The sequence below is a fragment of the Tamandua tetradactyla genome, chromosome 26 (assembly GCF_023851605.1).
Source record: "Tamandua tetradactyla isolate mTamTet1 chromosome 26, mTamTet1.pri, whole genome shotgun sequence".
In the NCBI taxonomy this organism is placed as follows: Eukaryota; Metazoa; Chordata; class Mammalia; order Pilosa; family Myrmecophagidae; genus Tamandua; species Tamandua tetradactyla.
Window position 1 is genome coordinate 30,832,763 of NC_135352.1, and position 23,495 is coordinate 30,856,257.

At 37.0% G+C, this 23,495-nt stretch overlaps 1 protein-coding gene across 8 annotated transcripts in view; it reads right to left on the reverse strand.

The window, feature by feature from the left end:
- The window catches only part of TENM3 (teneurin transmembrane protein 3), a 1,405,686-nt gene that overhangs the window by 519,216 nt on the left and 862,975 nt on the right, over positions 1-23,495 (reverse strand). For all 8 annotated transcript variants that reach the window (XM_077144566.1, XM_077144565.1, XM_077144570.1 and 5 more), the window contains one exon: positions 19,958-20,218. In XM_077144566.1, the coding sequence (XP_077000681.1) occupies positions 19,958-20,189 (232 nt within the window). In that variant the 5' untranslated portion in view covers positions 20,190-20,218. The remainder of the gene's footprint in view (positions 1-19,957; positions 20,219-23,495) is intronic.

Consider the following 23,495-nt stretch of genomic DNA (forward strand, 5'->3'; position numbering starts at 1 on the left):
ATTAAAAAATACTCTGTAGTTCAAAAATTACACCTTTAGGACCATATACTACAGAAACAAAATCACTTGATCTTAAGCACATACATATAAAATAGGTTTACTGTGGCATTGCTGCATAAATTACACAAACCTAGAATTTACCAGAAAGGGAATGACTGAATAATTTATTTCTCCATGCTATGGAACATAATGTGGCTAGCATGAAAAGTAAGTTTGGATCTATATTTGACCTGAAGGGAGGTCCGTTATTATGTTTTAAGTGGAAAAAAACCAAGCTGCAGAGAAGCATGTATAGTATGATCCCATTTTTAGAACTAAAAAGGAAGAAATCCAACAAATCATATAGGTGCTTATGATTTTCAGCATGAATGAAAGTTGAGAATTATAGACAAGTATTAACAATGGGTCATTTAGAAAGAGCTGTAAATGAAGGGGATTAGTAACTTTCTTTTTTATAGATCTGAATTATTCTTCATATTTCAATAATTTTAAAAAACAATTAAAAATCAAATCCTATCATCTTTCGTAAAACAACAAATGCACTTTTTCAATTATTTGCTATTCAACAGTTCCTATGCAATAATTCAAAATTCAGTTTAATACCTTCTCTTGGGGAAGCTGGGTTTTAAAGTCCTTCCTCATTTATCATAAAAAATAAAGTTATGTAAGAAATATGAAAGCATTGTTTTTATCCTATTTCCAGCATTTCCGTTTCCTTCCTCATATAGGGATTACTTTAAAGGAAATAACCATCGATTTCTTCTATTATAAGAACCCCCTAAACTGAGTGTGATATAAAAACTAATGGAACAATATAAACGTAATACACAGAAAAAAAATCTATAACTGTCTTTATTTTCCTTGTTCATTGTGAGCTTGGATGGAATTATCTATTCTCATCTATTCTCAGACACAGAGTGTCATCCCTCCATGGGACAAGCATAACCCAAAAAGTGTGTACATTATTGGCACCTGTATGTAGAGTTTCTTTTTCTGCTTGTTTTGCAAAATGGTAAGAAGACCATGCAATAATAGAAAGATATGTACTTTTTTCCTCTGAGTCCTAATGTATATTTTATGGAATACTTCAAACTCTAACCTTTTTAAGTTAATTGTGTCACTGTTCGAAGGGAATACCCATCCTTGAACATGCATTAGCAACTTCAGTGAAGACCCTATCCAAAAATACATTTTAAAAAATTTCACTTAGCCCCACTAAAACCCTTAACCCTCCCCCTATACTGCACTCTGTATTTACAAAACAAATCTCTTCAACTCCTTGCTGAGCTTAGCTATCAGTAAGTTATTAACATCGCTAAGCACACACATAGTGATTACTTCAAATGTGCAGAGGACAGAAAAAATGGCCATCTTACAGCATACTTATAATCTAATTTATTACTCAAAACCCAGGTCTAAGGGAAGCTATTGCAGGCTGCCACCTCAGCAATCACCTTGAATACAGCTGTGCGGGGTGCCTTGTCAGTGGAAATACGAGGCTGTGGCTTTAGGGCAGTAAGGTGAACAAGATGAGATGGGTGAAGAAGGAAAACACTATATTTATCTGCAAGCAGAGAAATCAGGACTGGAAAGATTGGCCCCAGAGAACATGCCTTTTCTTTCAGATAAGTTTTGTGACGCCTCCAGGCGAGGGAGAACATGCAGAGATTGAATGGAAGGTTTGGTGGCACGAAAAAAAAAATTCGGTTGTAAGCTGGCTGACTTGTAAAGAAAGAGCATCTTCTTAAACATGTGTCAAGAAGGACTTTGATTCCCAACTACAAAAAAGTGCAGCACTGATTTTAGCAACCATCTGCAATAAGGAAAATAAACTCAAATGGGTTTTTCTCAAAAGCAAATGAATTTGCTTCGTACTTTTACTTAGTAATTATTTCCTTAGAACAATTCAAGACCGGAGGAGGACAATATGCCAACAATGTATCTGCTGGCGCTGACGGTTGAACTGCAGTAGGCACTGGTTTAAACACGCATGTGTTTTGGCATGGAGCAGCAGGTGATGAATAGTTGTGATTCAGGCAGTGCCACTGTGATTCCCGATGTGGATCCAAAATTGGCAACATGGGGGGGGGGGGGGGGACCGGAAAGGGGTTTAGCAATAGGGCTCAAGACAGTAGACCAATAACACCCAGGCAGGGGGAAAAGATTATTCCCACCCGGCCAGGAGGAGGGCTCTAAGCTACATCTATCTACTCACACCTTCTGGTAGGTAATCTACAAAGCAGGTTGGCTGCCGAGCCAGAAAAACACACTTGCCTACTGCACAGCCCAAATTAGTTAACAATCAGCTAAGCAGGGGAGCTGAAAGAGGGCGCTGCGAAGAAAACATTCACATGAAGCAATGATAAACTGGAGCTATTAAACTTGTGTCTTTAAGTACAGAAATTTAAGGTTGAGTAAACATGACCATCTAAATCCTTTAATCCTGCTGCTGACATTTATCGTGACGGAGAAGGATTCATCATTTTGATCCCTAAATGAATCATTTTAAGTAGTTAATATTTAAAAGTAATAAATTTTGGAGTTGCAGTAATTAGCCTAGTGGATCTGATTAAAGTTTCCAGTTTCTGTCTGTCTTTATAAAACCCTATTCACACGTACACACACGCACACATTTTCCTCAGCACCACAAAATATTTCAGAAAACACGAGAAAGGGTTTCAAATTCCTCTCATTTTTTGATGATGACAGAGGTGAGGGGTAACACTGGGGAAATGAAAAATCGGGGGTCTAACTGGAATTCATAGCAGCATTAAGTGCTGAATGGTAAGACCATAAAGTTCTATTTCTTTTGAAGTCTAGGGTCAGTTCTCATTACTCACTATAATGGCATCCAAGACTAAACTAAATCTCAGTGTTTAAAATCAAAAGCATTTTCCTCTTGGCTCCAGAATCTTGCTCTTTCACGATTTCCAGCATGTCTCAGTGTTTAATATATTTTCATGATGCTAAAATATATATAAATAAAATAAAAATAAGAAGTGTAAGAAAAATTCATTTATTCCATTTCACTCCAAAGTAGGATAAAATGGATAGTTTTCTATAGAAAGGGGTTATTAATACTATTTTTACCTCTGATATTAGTGACATTCCAAAACTCTCTATAATCTTGATGTTCTATAGTTAAGATACATGAATTCAATTCTATTGACCTTTTAGAACATAGGGTATATAGAAACATTTAAAAATTATTTATCATTTTAGCAATATTTTGGTAATAAAACTGCTCAAAAAGTAGCTATATCTAAAAGCTTAAAACGGGCCTTCTCCTACTCTGAAATTGAAGAAAATATTTGAAAGGCATGGTATCATCATGTGCCACCAACTCTTCACTCTCTTCCTCAGCATAATCCTGAATACACTGTATATGCTATTATCTTAATGGGGAAAACGTCTTTAAGCAGAAAAACTTTATAGTGCAACGACAGCAGAGATTGTTTTTTAAGAGAAGATTGTAGTTATGGTTCAGTAAAGACAAAGGGATTCTGCTCATGGCACTAAATGAAATCTCACCCTGGCAGGAGCTGGATGGAAGAAAAACCACAAACCAAAAACTTTCCACATTCAATAAATCACAGTTGTTTGAACATGCCTAGTTATTTCTGCTGTTCTTGTTGTTTTTAATTGTTTAGGTAAATTTTACATGCAGAGAAATACACAGATCTTTCATGGGCATTAACAAATGTATACACCCATCTAGCTGTGACCCAAACAAGAAATAGCAATCTCCATCACTTCCACAAGTTTTCTTTTTTGTCCCTTCTAGTCTATCACCCCCCTGCACAGGCAATGGCTTTTCTGCATTCTTCTATTATTAGAATTATTATTATTATTTTAGAAGTGCATGGGCTTAGAATCGAACCTGGGTCTCCCGCGTGGTAGGTGAGAATTCTGAACTATGCTTGCACCCCTCGGCATTCCTTTACTGTAGATTAGGTTTACTTGTTCCTGAACTTCATATACTTGGACTCACACAGTATGTACTCTTTTATGTCTGGCTTTTTTTTTTTGCTTAACAAAGTTGTTGAGGTTCATCCACATTGTAGCATGTAAAAGTAGTTCACGCATCTGTTTTGCTGAGTAGGATTCTATTGTATGAATATACTACAATTTGTTATGTCCGTTCACCTGATGATTCCAGTTTTGACCTACCAAGAATAAAGCAGCTATGCATATAATTTTGATTTCTTTTGGGCAAACACTTAGGAGGTGAACTGTTTGGTCATAGGGAGATGCTACATTTAACTTTTTATAATACTTTGTCAACAAGTTTTCAAAGCATTTTTCCCATTTTCCATTTCGTACTCCAATCAGCAACGGATAAGAGTTCCAGTTATTCTACAGCCTCACCGACATTTGATGGTGTTGATCTTTTTAATTTCAGTCATTCTAGTGGGTGAGTAGTAGTATCCTACTGTGGTTTTCATTTTCATTACCGTGATGAACATTTTTTTCACATGATTTTTAGACATTTGTGTATCTTGTTTGTCTTGTTTCCATTACAAAGTTTCATCCATTTTTAAATTTTGGGTTATCTTTTTGTAACTGACTTGTAGGAGTTCTTTATATATTCTAGATAAAAGTATGTGGCCTGAATATATATTTTCTCCCCAGACTTCAGTGTGCCTTTTTATTGTGTTAAAATTTTCTTGTGATAAACAGATGTTTTCAATTTTCACGAAGTCTAGCTTATCAATTTTTCTTTTATAGTTAGTGCTCTTTGGTGACTTCTCTAAAAATCTTTGCCTACCTAAAGACTATGAAAATATCCAAGAACATATTTAGTTTTTTCTCTATATTTTCTGGTTCTTAACTGTGGGTTCTTTGTAGAATTGAGAAAGTTGTAAGAGATGACAAGGAAAAGGATCAGTCTTAGCTCTGGTTATATTCTTGGCTCTGATACTCACCAGCTGGTGACTGGGTGAGCATTTTAACTCATCTATAAAATGGGCCATAAAAATCTTTGCAGAAGCAGAAAGAAAGTAACACAGAGAGAAATGGAACATGAAATAAAGCTGAGAAGGATAGCACTAAGAGTCCAAGGAGGAGAAAAAGGAAGAGAAAAAGACTTGGAGTGTACAAGAATGCGTAACAGAAGTAAGAGTTACAAATCACAAGGTTAGAATTGCCTTTAGCACCAGGAACTTTTGGCTGATATTTCACCCTCAAACTAAATCAGAAGGACTATGACCTGTTCTGCCCTGGCTCCATTCCTCCATCCTGAATTGGAAACTAACTTTCAGGAACTTGACTGTATGGAAAGGTGCCTTTTTCCTCTCACTCCCAAAAGTAGAGAAACAACTTGCTGCAGTTCCAAAGAAGGGAATATTTTTTGCCTTTGACTTTTGGTGATTTAAAATTGGAAGGCTTTCCCCCATAGCTCTACTCACCAAATATAACCTCTGCTAATATTTTGCTGTTTTTATTTTTGTTTTGTTTTTGCAATTCTATGGAGAGATATTTGGTATGTTTATTTTACATACTTTTACAAGACTCTTGGAGTAGTTTTTAAAGTAAAGTGATTTATAAAACACTTTATTTTTTTTGCATCTACCTAAGCAAAACTCCTTAACTGTACAAAAAGTCCCCACTTTAGGAATGAGCTGTATGTAGAAGTTGATAAGGATCAATACACATTTTCCCATGAAAACAACAAAGGATGCCAGAATGGAACACACAGGTTTACAAAGTTATCTGCATCTGAATACCTGGACTGATAGCACTCCAGAGCAAGTCTTCCATGGATGAGACTGCCTCATTGAAAAAAATGTGCTCAGAATTCCAACAGGAAATCCTGCTCCCTAAAGTAGCATCTTCCATTAATTCTCTGCTTGCCAAGCTGGGACAAATTTGGTATGGGACCTAATAGGAAAGGACCTATAAAATAAATGGATAGAAATCAAAGCTTTCAAGGGTAAAATCCCTGCGGTTTAGGGTTAAGCAAATCACTGGTGGCCCCTTAGGTACATGAATGATCAATGAAGAATCCCAGAAAGGGGCTGTGTGGTGGGGCTGTAGGAGCTGGGATTAGCTACTGTCTTCTCCAGACTCAGAGGAAAGCTGATTGCCTCTGCATATGTTTATTCACCATTTGAATTTGCTCTTTGTGAATTGCCTATTGATGCCATTTTACCACGGGGCTGTTTGTCTTTCTATTTTCAATTTGCAAACTCTCCTAGCATATTATAGCTATGAACATTTTACCCGTCACATGTATTAATAAATATTTCTCCCAATATAAGGACTTTACTGATGGCATTCTAATACAAGTTTTAATTTCAAAAGGTCTGTCTTTTCCATTGGGTATTCTGCTTCCAAACGAATAAGATCCCCTACTGTTGGGGTATAATATTGTTCCTGGAGCAGGCTATGTGGATTCACACCACTTTTTCCTTGCCTTCCTCTGTTTAAATGCCAGAAAGGAAAAAATAACAAATGTTCTCTCTTCTGGTGCTGCTAAGGTGGACATGTATACCAGCTCTGAAAAATGAGATGTAGGACAAAGTCCAAGGGAAGTAAGAAGATATAATTCAACGTACAGAAGGCCTTTACACCTTTGTTTTCATTCTTATTTCAGCCAAGAATATGAAAGCACAATAACAATCTGGGGACCAGTGGGACAAAAGCTACATGCTAAGGACGGCAGAGCAAAACAGATACAAGGAACCTGGGTCCTGGACAGCATTTTGTGCCCTGGGTGGTTTACCTCTGGACTTCTGGTGTTGTAAGAAAATAATTTTCTCAGGTGTTTAAGCATTCTTTTCAGAGCTTTCTGTTACTAGGGGCTCAAGTCATTCCTATCCGATTTAGTCAGTCTCCCAAATTAACTTCCAGAATTCTTACTACTTAGTTTTTTACATTTGTCTTTAATCCATCTTAATTTATTTTTGAAAATTCTGAGAAATATGGGTCCAATTTTATATTCTTCCAGATGGATAGCCAGTTGTGCCAGCACCATTTATCAAATTCTACCGAACAGAAAAACCATCTTTGTTTTATGTTACATTTCCCTATATACTAGGATCTATTTCTGAAATTTTAGTCTATTGCACTGAGCTACTTGTCTCTACATGTGCCAATATCATGGAGAGGTGGTTATAGTACTTCATAGTATTAAATACATATATATAAAGGCCCTTATCCTTACTATTTGCTTTTTAAAATAACTTGTTGGCGATTTTCAGACATTTATTTTCCACACAGATTTTAAGATCAATTTCTCCAATTAAAAATAACCCTAAACCACAGGGATTTTACTCGTGAAAGCTTTGACTTCTATGCATTTATTTTTGGACAACTGAGATTCTTTTAGTATCAGTCTTCCCATCCAAAACATTGACTGTCTTTCCATCTATTCAGATCTCGTTTTATGGCTTTCAATAATATTTTATAGGTCCCGTCCTATTAGGTCCCATACCAGATTTATAAAGCATTTATTACAAGGTATTTTATAGTATTTGTTGATATTGTAATGGAATAATTTCTTTGGCTTCCAGATCTAGTCAGTTATTGCTTAATAATTACTGCAATTGCTTAATAAAATAACATGCATGAGGCACTAAGCAGACTACATATATTAACTCATTTCATCCTCAACAGTCTATGGATTGAAAACCAGCCTAATTCATACAGGAGAACTAAAACACAGAGAATTTCAGTAATATTCCCCAGCAAGTTACTTGGCCGGCATTTGGTAAACTGTCGCTCATCTAGTGAATGGCAAAGTGGGAATTCAAATGTAGCTCATCTAGAGCCAGAATGTATAGTCTTAACTATTAAGCCACACTGCCTGTGTTGCTTAGATATTTATCTTGTATTCAACCAAACATCAACTTGCTTTAAACAACTATATATTTAGCAAAATGCTTATTTAAACCTTTCCCAGATGTATGTCAATTATTATTTCACTTTATTCTCTTACTGAAATTGTTAGAACATCTAAATCAATCTTGAATAGCGATTGTGATAATAGGTAAGCCTTTCTTATGTTCCTGATTTTAATCAAAATGGATCTAGAATCCCACTATTTACAATACCGTTCAGTTTTTTTTATTGATCGTCTTAAATGTGATGATCATATTTGAGTGTTGTTCTTGGCTTACTTAATGATTTTTTTTTTAATTAGGAATGGTGCTCAATTTTATTCAAAACCTTTTGTTATCAATTGATGGGATTATGCTTCCTGGGTTTTTTTATTTGTTAATCTAATTGTGTAATAGATTTCCTAATATTGAAAAATCCTTGAGTTACTAGCACGGATTAGTAACCATTTGGTGACTAATTTGGTTCAGAGTATTTATCTTTTTATACATCGTTGGATATGTATATGCAAATATTTATTTATAATTTTAACATCTGTTGACAAGCAACTTTGGTCTATATACCTTCTTTTTTTTTTTTTATACCTTCTTTTTTTGTACTATTTCACTCAAGCTTTGCTATTAAGATGATGCCAACTTCATACAATGAATGTGGGTGCTTTTCATCTTTCTCATGGTGTTGAATAGCTTGTGCGTTAAAGGTTATGTAAAGGTCACCTAAGAACCTACCTGGCCCTTGCATCCTTTTTAATGGTACCCTTTAAATCACTTGTCTAATCTCTGCTGTGATAACTGGTTTTGACAACTTTCTCTAAAAAGGAGAACTATCTGAAATCATTTTAGGGAAATCATATTCTGCTAAGAAATAAATATCTTCTTTAGTCTTTTCAAATTTGATTTTTGGAATAGTCTATTTTTGTTCCTATTTCTTCAGTATCTCTCCTTATTTTTATTCTCATTCTTCCTTAATCAGAATCATGAGGGGTTTTCAATTGTCTGAGTCTTGCTAAAGTGTTAGCTGTTTAATTTGTTTTTTAACTTTTTTATCAATTAAAAAAATTAACAAACAAAACATTAAGATATCATTCCATTCTACATATACAATCAGTAATTCTTAATATCATCACATAGTTGCATATTCATCATTTCTTAGAACATTTGCATCGATTTAGAAAAAGAAATAAAAAGACAACCGAAAAAGAAATAAAACAATAACAGAGAAAAAAAAAGATTATACATACCATACCCCTTACCCCTCATTTTCATTTACCACTGGCATTTCAAACTAAATTTATTTTAACATTTGTTCCCCCTATTATTTATTTTCATTCCATATGTTCTACTCTTCTGTTGATATAGTAGCTAAAAGGAGCATCAGACACAAGGTTTGTGTTTCACAGAGTCTCATTGTGAAAGCTATATCATTGTTCAATCATCATCAAGAAACATGGCTACTGGAACACAGCTCCACACCTTCAGGCAGTTCCCTCCAGCCTCTGCCACATCTTGAACAACAAGGTGATATCTACTTAATGCATAAGAATACCTCCAGGATAACCTCTCGACTCTGTTTGGAATCTCTCAGCCATTGACACTTTGTCTCATTTCACTCTTCCCCATTTGGTCGAGAAGGTTCTCTCAATCCCTTGATGTTAATTCTCAGCTCATTCTAGGGTTTTTCTCAGTCCCTTGATGCTGAGTCTCAGCTCATTCCAGGATCTCTGTCCCACGTTGCCAGGAAGGTCCACACCCCTGGGAGTCATGTCCCACACAGAGAGGGAGAGGGTGGTGAGACTGCTCGTCACGTTGGCTGGAGAGAGAGGCCACATCTGAGCAACAAAAGAGGCTCTCTTGGGGGTGACTCTTAGGCCTAAATTTTAAGTAGACTTGACCTATCTTTTGTCGGGTTAAGTTTCATATGAACAAACTCCAAGACTGGGGGCTCAGCCTATAGCTTTGGTTGTCCACACTCTTGTGAGAATATCCAGAATTCAACTTGGGGAAGTTGAATTTCTCCCCACTCTCACCATTCCCAGAAGGGGGCTTGCAAATACTTTTCCAGTCACTGATTAAATCACTCTGGGATTCATCAGGGCATCACTCTGGACAAACCAACAAAATCTCATGTCCTACCTGAGATTCCAAGTATTTAAGACTTTCAATCAAACTATCTACATGAGTTATATTAGGAAATGCTCTAGTCAAAATACAAATTTTGTAACAAACATTTTTCGCTTTAGTCTCACACAGAAGGTGACATTTTAAAGTATTAATTATCATCTATTTTCAGGACCCTGGAATAATGATATTCCTTTGTTCTTCCTCATGCAAAAACATTTTTAAAATTTGTACATTGTACATTTCACTATTATTATACACTCTAGGCATTCCTAGATTATACCATCTCGATCTTTACCATCTATCTTCTTTCTGATTTCATTTATGTCCCCAGCCCTCCTCCCTCTATCATTCTCACATGCAGCTTCATTCAGTGTTTTAACATAATTACATTACAGTTAGGTAGTATGTGCTGTCCATTTCTGAGTTTTTATATTCAGTCCTGTTGCACAATCTGTATCCCTTTAGCTCCAATTACCCAATCTCTCACCTTATTTCTATCTCCTGATGGTCTCTGTTACCAAGGAAATATTCCAAATTTATTCACTAATGTCAGTTCATATCAGTGAGACCATACAGTATTTGTCCTTTTGTTTCTGGCTAATCACACTCAGCATAATGTCCTTAAGGTCCATTCATATTGTTACATACTTCATAACTTTATTCTGTCTTACAGCTGCATAATATTCCATCTTATGTAAATGTCACAGTTTGTTTAGTCAACTGTCTGTTGATGGACATTTTGGCTGTTTCCATCTCTTGGTAATTGTTAATAATGCTGCTATAAACATTGGTGGGTAAATGTTCATTTGTGTCCTTGGCCTCATGTCCTTTGAGTAGAGACAGCATATAAATGGGTCCTGTTTTTTAATTCATTCTGCCAGACTATGTCTTTTGATTAGAGAGTTTAATCCATTAACATTCAGTGTTATTACTGCATGGGTAGTACTTTCTTCTACTATTTTGCCTTCTGGATTTTATATGTCATATCTAATTTTCCTTCTTTTTACCTTTACTCACAGTCTTCCTTTCTATACTCTTCTCCACATCTCTCTCTTCTGTCTTCGTATCTGTCTCTAGTGTTCCCTTTAGTATTTCTTGCAGAGCTGGTCTCTTGGTCACAAATTCTCTCAGTGATTTTTTTGTCTGAAAATGTTTTAATTTCTCCCTCATTTTTGAAGGACAGTTTTGCTGGATATAGAATTCTTGGTTGGCAGTTTTTCTCTTTTAATAATTTAAATATATTATCCCACTGTCGTCTCTCCTCCATGGTTTCTGCTGAGAGATCTGCACATAGTCTTATTGGGCTTCCCTTGTATGTGATGGATTGCTTTTCTCTTGCTGCTTTCAAGATCCTCTTTTTCTCTTTGACCTCTGACATTCTGATTATTAAATGTCTTGGAGTATGTCTATTTGGATCTATTCTCTTTGGGGTACGCTGCACTTCTTGGATCTGTAATTTTAAGTCTTTCATAAGAGTTGGGAAATTTTCAGTGATGATTTCCTCCATTAGTTTTTCTCCTCCTTTTCCCTTCTCTTCTTCTTCTGGGACACCCACAACACGTATATTCGTGCGCTTCATATTGTCTTTCAATTCCTTGGTCCCTGCTCATATTTTTCCATTTTTTTCCCTATAGTTTCTGTTTCTTGTCGGATATCAGATGTTCCGTCCTCCAGTTTAGAAAATCCTATGTTCTGTCTCTTGAAATCTACCATTGTAGGTTTCCATTGTTTTTTTTTTATCTCTTCTACTGTGTCTTTCATTCCCATAAGTTCTGTGATTTGTTTTTTCAGACTTTCAGTTTCTTCTTTTTGTTCTTTCCTTGCCTTCTTTATATTCTCCCTCAATTCATTGATTTGGTTTTTGATGAGGTTTTCCATGTCTGTTCGTACATTCTGAATTAGTTGTTTCAGCTCCTGTATGTCATTTGAATTGTTGGTTCATTCCTTTGACTGGGCCATATCTTCGATTTTCCTAGTGTGATTTGTTATTTTTTGCTGGCATCTAGGCATTTAATTACCTTAATTAGTTTATTCTGGAGATTGCTTTCACTTCTTTTATCTAGGGTTTTCTTGCTGGATGAATTTGTTGTCTATCTGTTCTCTGACATTCTGTTCAGCTTTATCTGGACCTTTAGCTTAAGTTTTGTTTAACAGAGGAGAATTTTTCAGTTCTTGTTTTCTTGTTTCTTGCCCTGCTTGTGTGGTGCCTTTCCCCCCCACACACACTGAGGAGGGTCTACTTAGATATTATAGACCCCAGCCAGATTTTTCCAGACCAAACTGGCCTCCTATCAGGAGGAAAGAGTCACCTGCATCAGTTTTCCCTGAGGGTGAGACCCAGCAGGATGAAAGACTTCCTGTGAAGTTTCTGGACTCTGTTTTTCTTATCCTGCCCTGTGTGTGGCACTTGTCTGACTGCAGGTCCCACCAGCATAAGATGATGCGGTATCTTTAACTTTGGCAGACTCTCCCTGCTGGGGGTGTGGTGGAGACAGAGGAGAGGTTGTAGGCTGGTTTTAATGGCTTCAAATTACCAAGCCCTGGGGTCTGAATTCCTTGAGGGAGGGATTCCACCTGTGTTGGGCTTCACCCCTCCCCTGGGGAAGGCACAGGCTCCAGACAAGCCCCCAAAAGAGCTCATTTCTGCCTATGCCTGGGGCAGTTGCAGCCTGAAAAGTCCTGCCACTGTATCCAGAGGCAGTCAAACCTTTGTAGATACACAGACACAAAAACCTGTTTCCTTCTTTTTTTCCCCCCTTTTTCCGTCAGCCCTGCCCCATTGGCACTGGGGCAAAAATGAGCAACCTCCACTTTGATCAGGTTCACCTAAGCTGGGGGCCTATTTTTAGTAGTCAGAATTTGTTAATTAGTTCCACAATTGGCATTTGATTGTGCCCAGTCCCTGCTATTGGTAAAGTCCTTTCCTTTCCCCTCTGGGAAGCAGCATGTGGGGGAGGGGCGCTAGCCACCACAGCTTTGGGAACTCACGGTTTGGGAGGGGGTGCTCGCAGCCAGTCCAGCTGGTCCAGACTGGGGTACGCTACGTGTCTGGTCACTGACGTGGCCCCAGGAACTGTTCTGTACTGTTTCTGGTTATTTAGTAGTTGTTCTGGAGGACAAACTAAAATGCGCATGTTGTTAAGCCGCCATCTTGACCCGGAACCTTTTCCTAACTGTTTAATTTGTTTTTAATTACAGTTTAACTTGACTATCTCCCTCTTCCTATTTCCCTTTGGTTTATTTTTATGATATTTTGCTCATTTCTTAAGATGTTTAGTAAGTACTTTTTTGTTAGTTTTTATTCTTTAATAATGAAGTCATTTAAGAATTTATTTTCTTATGATTAAGGCTTTCACTGTTTCCCATAAATTTCTTTTTGATGCTTTTTATTGCTTGCTGTCAAAATCTAGGGATACTGTAATCCAAAGGGAAAAGGTATTTTTGTTTATTTTGTGTTATTTCTTAAAAAAAATTACCAGATTAGATCAAATATTTTAGTTTATGTCTCTACTTTTCTGAATATTTTATATTTCTCTTTACAGCAAAATACAGAACAATTTCTGCAATGTTGCATAGAAATATGAAAAACAACTATCTTTTCTATCTGATGGAGATACACACACACATATCCCCCAAACACAGAAACTTTCAGTTAATATTATATAATTGTCCTGATTTATTTTTATGTTCTAGATTCACCTGATTTTAAAGGAGGTAAACTATAATATTCCAATATAAATATACTTTAATAAGCTTTATTTTTTCCTTACAGCGTTTGCTTTATAAATTCCGCTACAATATTGTTTACCATATGCAATTTAAGGGCCTTTAACCCTTTGTATTTTACCATTTACACCTTCTATCATTTACACCATTAACATTTGTCCTATTTAAATTCCAGTTTTTCTGATATTAACACTTGTCACTCCTGCTTTCTTTCTGTTTGTATACTTGATATTTCTTTGTTCATCTCTTTATCCTCAACAATTCTTCACCACTTTAAGTCCGTTTTTTATACATACTTTATTTAAAAAATAGGATAGTTTGTTTTCTAACTAAATTCTGTAATAATTTTTTACATTTCATGCAATAATTAACATAGTAGATTTTATTCCTTTTACTTGTTTTATAGTTACTCATGATTTTACTTGTTTCCTCTTTTTCCTAGTAGCTGTTTTTGCTTAACTGGCCAGATTGCTATTTATTCCCTTTTCCTCTTGCTAATTAAGTAGGGCTACTGTGCTTTTTCATTCCACTAATGATTACCTTCCCTTTCCTGACATTCGTATTCAAATGCATGTTTTTCATTATTATATAAGTGCATGATATCAGATATCAAATATCCCCTCCCCACCCCCTCCACTAAGCTCTATTCCATAACCGTTTCCGCTCTGTCTCTCTTCAGATGAGATTTTAGAATTCTTTTACTATCCCCTACTGCTTTCCTCTATTGGACTTTGCTAGGATAGGTGAGTACTTTTAGTTCCAGTCTTTTCTTAAGCTTCCTTCCTAGTGCCTCTTACAAATTTCCAACTACTCTGTTATCAAGAAAGGAGATTTAATAATATATACTGCAAAGCTGGTCACTGAATCCTCCCCTTTTATAGGTCTTGATTCTGATGGAGTCGGTATTTCTTCTTGAGTACAACCTTAGATGATACATCTTGGTGATACAGCCTGTGACTCTTCGCATGTCCCTAAATAGCTTTCATTTATCCTGAGAAATGACTCTTGTCTGCATATAAGATTGCTGCATTGTAGGCTTTTATGTTTTTGTTTTTTATGTAGCTGTCATTTCTCTGTCTTTTGCTTTCATTCCTGCAGATAAGATATTTGGGAATAATTTTTTTTTTCCTTTGTCAGTAACAAGAAAACTAACTTGCTTTTTCACCAAAAATCTTGTAAGATACCCTCATCTCTAAAGAATTTTTCTAGAGTATGCTGGGGGTGGGGTGGGGTGGTGTGTGTGTGTGTGTGTGTGTGTGTGTGTGTGTGTGTGTGTGTGTGTGTGTGTTATTCTGAATTCTACCCAGAACTCTGTTTTCTGTTTTGAGCTATTTCTTCTACTCAGTCTTCAAACCATTAATTTGGGTCTCAATAACAACCATCCTTTCTTCTTAAACTAATCTGTTATATTTTTCAGTTTGTGAATTGTGGGGGCTTTTCCCCTAGCATTTTCTTGTTATTGTTGGGCTTGTTTGCTTGTTGGCAGTGTTGCATTTTTTCTGTTTTTGGATTTCTGTAAGTGTTCTTACTATAAGTTTTTACTTTTTTTTCTTGACTCATATTGTCCTCTATCTTCTCTATTTCTCATTTTCATTTTTACCAGGAGCTTCTTGTCCTGTTTGTTTTGCATTTCATCCCACTTCCTGCATGCTGGGCGTGATTAAGCATGTTGTTGTTTTCCTGGGGTGCTTTAGGGAGCAGGGCAAGACTCCACCGCCAAGCCTTTCTCCCCCTTGGTTTCCTTGGCTGGCACTCTTGTAGTATCAGGGTTGAGAAAATACATCTGTTTAGGTTCCCACAGATCCTGAGGGGCCAAGAAAACCAGCTGTTCCAGAAGGCAACTTTCACTCAAGTAGGGTCCATGGAGAGGTAGACAGAGCTCTTTCTGAAACCACATCAGCATAGCTTTCTTTCTCACCTTCACCCTAGAGCTCTTCAACTCTATTCTCAGCTCTAGGTCTAGCACAAAGGGAAGAAGTAACTGCACCAGCTCTGAACTTTCATACCCCAGTGTAAGTCCAGGTCTCATTTGTAATCCTAATTACCATTCAGTCCAAGGGAGATGAGTAGTTGACTTGAAGAGAGGGAGATGAGACATCATAGAAGCCACCATCATGCCAGAACCCTGGATCCATAGAAAATCTCAGACTGCTCCTCTAATGTCTTTCTGTTTCGTCACAAAAAAAAGCATTGTCCTTGGCAAGAGGTAGGAGTAGCATCTGGAATATTTGTATAAAAGACAGGCTAGGCTGCACATGCAGCCAACTAGCAACTGCAGCAGTGGAGAATCAGAGGGTTAGGAATCTACTGTCCTCTCTCTTCCCCCTCCAGCAGCACCGCACACACTACCCTAGATCTGGCTTTGGAGGTGAGAGCAGAAGCCATGTTTGTTAGAGCTGGGGGTTGCTGGGCAGTAGGGATAAGGATAAGAAGGCAAATCCCAAAGCGGCTATAAGGGAAGAGGGGAGTTTCTGGGACTAGAACCAGGCCATCAGGGTGGGCCCGAAGTGACTCATACTTAGAAATCAACGACTGCCTGGCTTGGGCAACATGCCTTGGCCTCCCTTTCCTTCTCTTTCATTTTATTTTCTATTTTGATTCAGGTTACATATAAACACAGACAACAGTATCTGCTTTTCAAATTTAAAAATGGATAACCTTCCTCCCCAGTGCCACCTCTCTATGAAAGAAGAATAAGTGTTAGTCCATTCATTTTGAAATTCAGAAGGTCAAAATCCCTTTGCAGATTCTGACCGGATGTTAAATGCTTTGGGTTTAGGATTGTCTCAGAGGTGGCTCTTTCTAGGCTTACAGCTTCTGTAGAACAAAAGTGTTCTTATTTCCAGACATCACCTCATTTCAAAATTCTCCCTCACGGTCAACATTCCTTGTTGGAGTTGATACACATTTTCATTGGGTCAAGAACACTTACAGTCAATGCGCAGAGAGCGGCAGTAGTAAAAAAAGAGCTTTTGTTTTAACACTTCTCTAAAACTGTGGGATTACCTTAGGCAGCTGTATCATAAGAAATGTATCTGAGACCTGATGGGATAAGTTCTCTTCAAAGATGAATCAAAGAAAATAGCATCCAAGAATGCAAAAAAAAAAAAGTCACTGTTTCCCTAACCCCATCACATCTACAGGGAGCTCCCCAGCTGCTTAAAGAATGACTCTCCATCACCAATAAACCAAAGAGACTGAGGGAGAGAAAGGGATCCAGGCAAACTCACACATTACTGTGAAAATGAAACCATCTCCTGCCCAACAGTATCTAAATAGAACCGGTAATTAACAATAGTCATCTGCCAGTTAGTAAAGTCATAAAAAACAAGCAAATCAAGTTAGGTAACGGGCTATAAAATTGGTTGATAAAAATAAAAAACACTGCATATCTAGATTTGGAGTCTCCATGTTAATTGTATTAACAGGATTGCCCCTTCCTCCACCGGAAGCCGCATTTTCCTGCATCATTCAAGGACTGAGGGTATGAATGTAGGATTGAAGAGTAGTTTTACTCCAGGGGCAAGCTAAATTAGCCTGATTTTCTGGAATTGTTTCAAAAATCTTTGGCTACTATTAACATTTTTAATCTTTCATTTTTATTAGGTATATGATGTCAGCAGCTGTGGCAAGAAGCACATTTTGTCAATTAAATAATTAATCTCACAGCATAAGAGCCAGTGAGGAAAAATGGACATTTGTCAGGTTCAAAGCAAATGAAGGACTAGAAGGATTTTTCATTCTGCTTGTCAGGAAAAACAAAATCTGAACGCAGACTTTCTTGACTCATTTCTCTCCTACAGCTACCTTTCCTGCTACAAACTCTCCCCATATCAAACCACAGGAAAGAAAAAGTATTTTTAATGCGTCTCTTTCCCTCATCTTCATCTACCCAATCATAAAATGCTATCAGTTTTATTTCCTAGAAAGGTCTCCTATTTGCTTGCTCTCCACTATCCACACTACCACCATTTCAATCCAAAGGACTAAAATGCCTTCACTTTACTCCAAATACACCAAAGGACAATGATTACACTGAAATACCTGCTTTCCCCTTTGGCATCAGCACTGAGGGGAGACGTCTGATCTCTAGAGGCAGGTGAGACCAGGTGTACAATCCCACCTGGCACCTTGCTAGCCACAGGATCCTGGGCCTCAACATCTCAATCTGTGAAGACAAGAAGCCCTTGGGACATACCTCACAAGGTCACTGTGAAGGTCAAATGATAGTGCATATAATCTGTTTAGCACACCAACTGGTGCACCAGAAGGACCAGTACATGTTAGCTATTATTTAGTAGCACCTCTAATTTAGATGCTTAATAATATATTCTGATTTACGATCATCTCAAACGAATCACAGTACCACCACACCTTCCCCTTTTGCTTTTCCTTTCACTTCTGTTCTTAACTCTCTTTCATGACTCCATGCATCATTTCCAGGCAAGAAGCCTGCGTCCACTGCCTTGCTCACCTTCCCTCGCCTACGACCTTCTTATTCTTCCACCCTCTGCTTTCAAGGAGTTGAGCAGTAGTACTAGTTGGTCCCTTAAGGATTGCATTTGCAGGGTTTCCACAGATGGCATCGCCATGTCATCAACAATAGTCTGTTCTAGATTAACGCTGCCTAGGAGGTGAAAACTTCAGTTCACTATTTTTAACCTGTTGAAGCATCCATACTCTGCCAAAACGAAATGCTTGCTTGGGGTGGCAATCAGCCTTCCCAATACATCTTGCCACATGTGTGGGTTTTCTTCTAATAACATTCCCAGTGCCCCCCCCCCCCAATAGGACTTCTAAATAGTCATTTTTGTTAACAAAAAACAAAACTTCACAGTGGATTCTGACTGCATGCATACATTGCTACAATTACCTGCTTTTTTTTCCCTAATTAGTGAAAAATGTACCCTGATAATCTATGTCAGCTGTGTAGACAAAAATAAAGAAAAAAATGGGGTTTAGAACTATAATGCTTTGTAAAATATTACTAAAGTCTTTTGGCTTACCAAAAGTACCTATCTCAAATGGGCATTCTATATCCTCCCTTAAAGAACTAAATTAAAAATGTTAACATCCTGTGTCTCTTTTCCTAAAATTTGCCAACAATCTTTAGTAAGATACTCTTAAGAAAAAACAATCTCTCTTTAGAAAATCAAATGAGATTTCTTTAACGTAAACAGGGTTGGGTGAGCAAACGCTGCTCAATCTAGTTAGGATGGCTCTTTCCACAACGCAGAGCACCATGGAAACTTTTAACCTTTTGAATCATTTATTGCATCACTGTTTTCTCCTAAAGTTGTCCTTGCCCAATATCAAACTGTTAGCCATACTGTCTGCAAGGTAATTAGAAAATAATGAATATAGTCTATAGTGCTTAAGTTTAATTTTTTTTTTCTCATTTTGTTTCCTGATTAGTTTAGCTAATGGATGCTAGGTTCTATGTAAATTGTACACTGTAATACAAACATAATAGGATTTTATTTTCATTAGTTGTAATTTTGCCCAAATCTCAAGGCTATATTAGAAGAAACAAAATATAACTATGGATACCTAATTTAAAATAAGAGACAATGTGTGGAAAGCAGTACATTTAGGATAGTGGAGTCAAGTTACAAAGGTCATTTTTCCACTGGTGGGATATGCAGGCAGATAAGTATAAAAATGTTTAATAAATATATGAGAACGACCAAGCCATAATGGATTATAGTAACGGGAACTAGGATATTTTTAGGTCTAACATGAAGGTCCTAGATGGTCTGTGAAGAAGAAAATGGTACCTTACCATACTAGGTCCTTGGGTGAAACCGACCCAACAGTTGGGTTGAATCATGAGATAATCCAGGACAACAATCCTTACTTTCTTAGAGGGAAAGATGAGTTTCCTTAGCAACAGCTCCTGTTTATTTTGCACAAAATTCTAACTATAAAAAACACGTTTGTGGGCCCTATCACGAAACTGTAACGGGTTTTGTATTTATACAGGAACACTTGGGCTGGGTGCAGAAATAACAGACTTCCTGTGTAAAATACGGAGCTGTGGAGTTATTCTCTACATTTATCAAGAGATGTGCCTGGGAAAGAATGTGCCCACAGGGAGCTTTCTAACTCTAATTCAGAATACAATGTGTTCATCTCCTATCTCAAAATCTGCATCAGCGGAGAGGGCACCAAAAGTCAAAAAATACTCATGTTACCTTGGAGGGGGACAAAAGTGACATCTGCAAAGTTTGCCTCATTCAAGCAGGTCTTGTTTTACTAGAACAATTACCCACCTTGTCTGGTGTACTCGTCAGCTTCTCTGTGAACCAAATCCTTTACTCTGTTTCCATAGAGCAGCCGCGAGGAATCATGATCAAAAGCTTTCAAGGTTTCACTGGAACTGTAAGACTTCTGTGTAGGGACCCTGCACTCGTCATTGTCTGCCGAGGAATTTGTATACCGCCGTTCTTTTTCTCGTCTGCTCTTGGTCAGGGAGCAGTAAGGCCTGCGTTCTTTTACATCCATGCTTCATTCCTTCTGGGTGCACATCAGTCCTGTGGGTGAAAAGTATGCTCAGGTTCAAGTCTCATGGCCTCTCTGCAAAGATAAAATGTTCATGTGCTGTCAGCAAAACAGGCTTCTTAACACTGACTACTCTATGTCCTTCTAAATCAGGAGAATGGAGTATTGCCCATTTGGAGACCTACTTTCAAGAAGGAATGAAAATTTGTAAACTCAGTAAAGGATCCTGTATCGACAGGAGGAGAGGTTCATTTTCTGTTAATGACAGCCATGGATGTTTGCTCAATCTATTACAGCTGATTCTTCACATGAATACAACCCGAATTTAAGCTCAAGCTCAAATGATATTACAGTAAAGCCAGCTAAAAGTTGGCCCCAGTACTTAAATTTTTCACAATGGACAAGTTCTTTCTTGCAACATTGTCTCCATTCACAAATAAACTCCCTTTCTGGTTCTGACAAAAGTACTCGTTTTTTTTTTTTTCCTTTTTCTTTTTTAATAGCAGGAGTAAATTGGGAGTTTCTTAGAACTTAAATCTTGCCAAATGCATTGAACAATTGATCTTTTTTTTACAAAGACATTTCTTTCAATTTTCATGTGGTAAGTACATAAATTTCTTTAATTGTGGACAAGCTGGTCCTCCTTTCATATTCCTCTCCTTCTAGGATATTAAAAAAATGTATTTTTATACCCTAGAAAGTGAATTTGATCAATTCCATTCTGCTACATACAGCAATTCAAGTGGCTAATTTGATGGGGTAGTTTCCTGCAACTACCTGGCAAGGACAAAGCAAATTGCATTCCTTTGTTTACCAACTCTCTTTTTTCCTGATTTGCCAGAACTGGACAGCACAATTCTGCTACATAAGGTAAGATCTACCAGAGGGAACACTGCCCAGGGACGATCCACATTTTCAGTTGCCCTCCTTTGTCTTTATTCTTTCTCATTTTGTCTTTCTTGTTAATCTGAAGGAACTAGAGGGCTCTATCTTCAGCTCTCAGTGTTTCCCCCATTCCATTCCTTCTTTCCTAAATTCGATTTTTATTTGAATGGTTCTGTAATCAACCTGAAACAAACGATTCCCTGCAGACACCAAGTTGTCTTCTCTTTGGGTTCTAGAATGTGACTTCTGTTTCGATGTTTTCCTCCACCTAGATCCCTCCTGTTAACCATTTTTCTCTCTCTTTTGATTAGTCTCTATTATTATACACACCATGCCACTCTTTAATGTGTTTTCCGCTTAAAGTCCTGTAGTTAACTCTGATTCATCTATGTTGACTCAATTGACATTTAAGCTGTCAAGAAATCTTTATTCTTTCTGCACAACATTACAACCTCTATTCTTTCACTTTTAACTTCTGCCATTCATCCATCTAGGAGAAATGTGGCAGGACTCTGAACTGGAACGATCAGAGGTTCAGAGCCTACACTTGGAAATATTTCAGTTGCACCCTTCTGCTACCTCCTCTACCAAACTATTTCCTCTCCCACCCATACTGCCAAAAAAGGGTTACTTCACATGAGGTTCCACATTCCTCTGCTACTGAACTGAATGGGGTCATTAAAAGTAGTCACTAATACTTTAACCAGGTTATTGAAAGAATTGTGACATTCTTACTGGTTTGTTTTTTTCTATCAACCTGGTTATAAAAAAATAATAATATTTTTCACAGACCCTACCTGATATATTACTCTCTTTAAATGTTCTTCCAATAGCTCTTAATAGAAGTTGGATATCTTTTATTGTAGCTTTTTTCCTAGTTTAAGATAACAACTAATTTTAAGATGTAACAGCAGAGGCAATTTGTATGCATCAGCTTTAAAACAGCAATGCGTCAATGCATTCTTTTCATTCCAACAAACAAAAAGTATTTAAGACAAATATTTATTGAGTGCCTATTATGTGCTGGGCTCTGTCGTGGTTGCTGAGGACACAGCAGTGAACAAAACTATATCCCTGTCTTCATGGATCTTACATTTTAGTGGGGAAAACAGGTATATCCTTCCTAATAGAAACTAGAAATATGTTTGAATTCAACAGAAATTTTGTTCCTAAAATAGCCTTGACCTCTTTGGAAGAAAGGCCATGTAGACTCGCATAACTAAATCATCATCAAAAAGGTTTTCACTGATCAGGAAAATAAAAGTCAAATGTTGTTAGTTAAATAGTTTTGAGATTCAAAATCTTCATAAAGTTTCATTTCTTGTCCTAAATTGACAAGATGTCAATAGTAAAATAAAGTGATATTTTATATATATACACACACACACACACACACACATATATATGTATTTTTGTAATTTATAAATGGCCTGAGTGAAGCAAGGGAAAACATTTTTTTTTCCCATCAGCTTAAGTTTTGGTTCAATTAGTTAGACCTGGTATTGGCAAATTTTGGTCTGCAGGCCAAGTCTGACACACTGCTTGATTTTTATTGGAGCAAAGTGAGTTCATTTGTTTATCTATTATGCATGGCTGTGTTCATACTACAAAGACATAGCTGAGTAATGCTAGCAGAGACCTACGGTCCACAAAGTCTAAACTATTTACCACTGGCCTTTTACAGAAAAAGTATGGCAACACGTGAGTTAGAGCATATATATTTCCACTCTAACTCTCTTTTTTGTCCCTTTGGATCTCTGAATGGAAAAAATATTCTCCTTACCATATAATTTTCATGATACAATTTTACAATCATGCAAATTAGATAAGCATTAAGTTTTATGACACGGTAATATTATCACATTTAAAGATGCACTCTTGTAGCAATGTTACGAGGGTTCATAAATCAATAGCGATTAAATGTTAACAAATTTAGTAATATAAAAATAATTTTAGGTCTTAAGTTTAACAGATCATCTCAAGCACTAAATATCTGAGTTTTCTTAGTTTTTAAAACAATTCTAAATTGCTGTGATAAATCAAGACTTAGAATTTGAATATTACCATGAAAACAAAGACAATTTAATCTTAGTGATTCTAAACAATAAAAAATTCCTTTGCGTGTCTCACCCTTATTATCTTTAGTTCAAACTCTTCAAAGATTTGAGCTGCACTATGCTGTGTGCAACCACTGATATGCTTTTGATAGACGTCAATAAGTTCAATGTGACTTCAAAAGGCAGTTCCCTCCTGCATTATCTCCAGAAGATGAGAAGGTAAAAAATCCAGGCTGCTTAAGTAGTACTAAATTGTTGCACTTTGATAGTGATTTCACAGTCCTACACAAGGAAGAGGGTCACTTTACATATAATTATCATAAAGCATTTAATGAACAAGACCTTAGCTGCACCTGGGGCAGGGCCC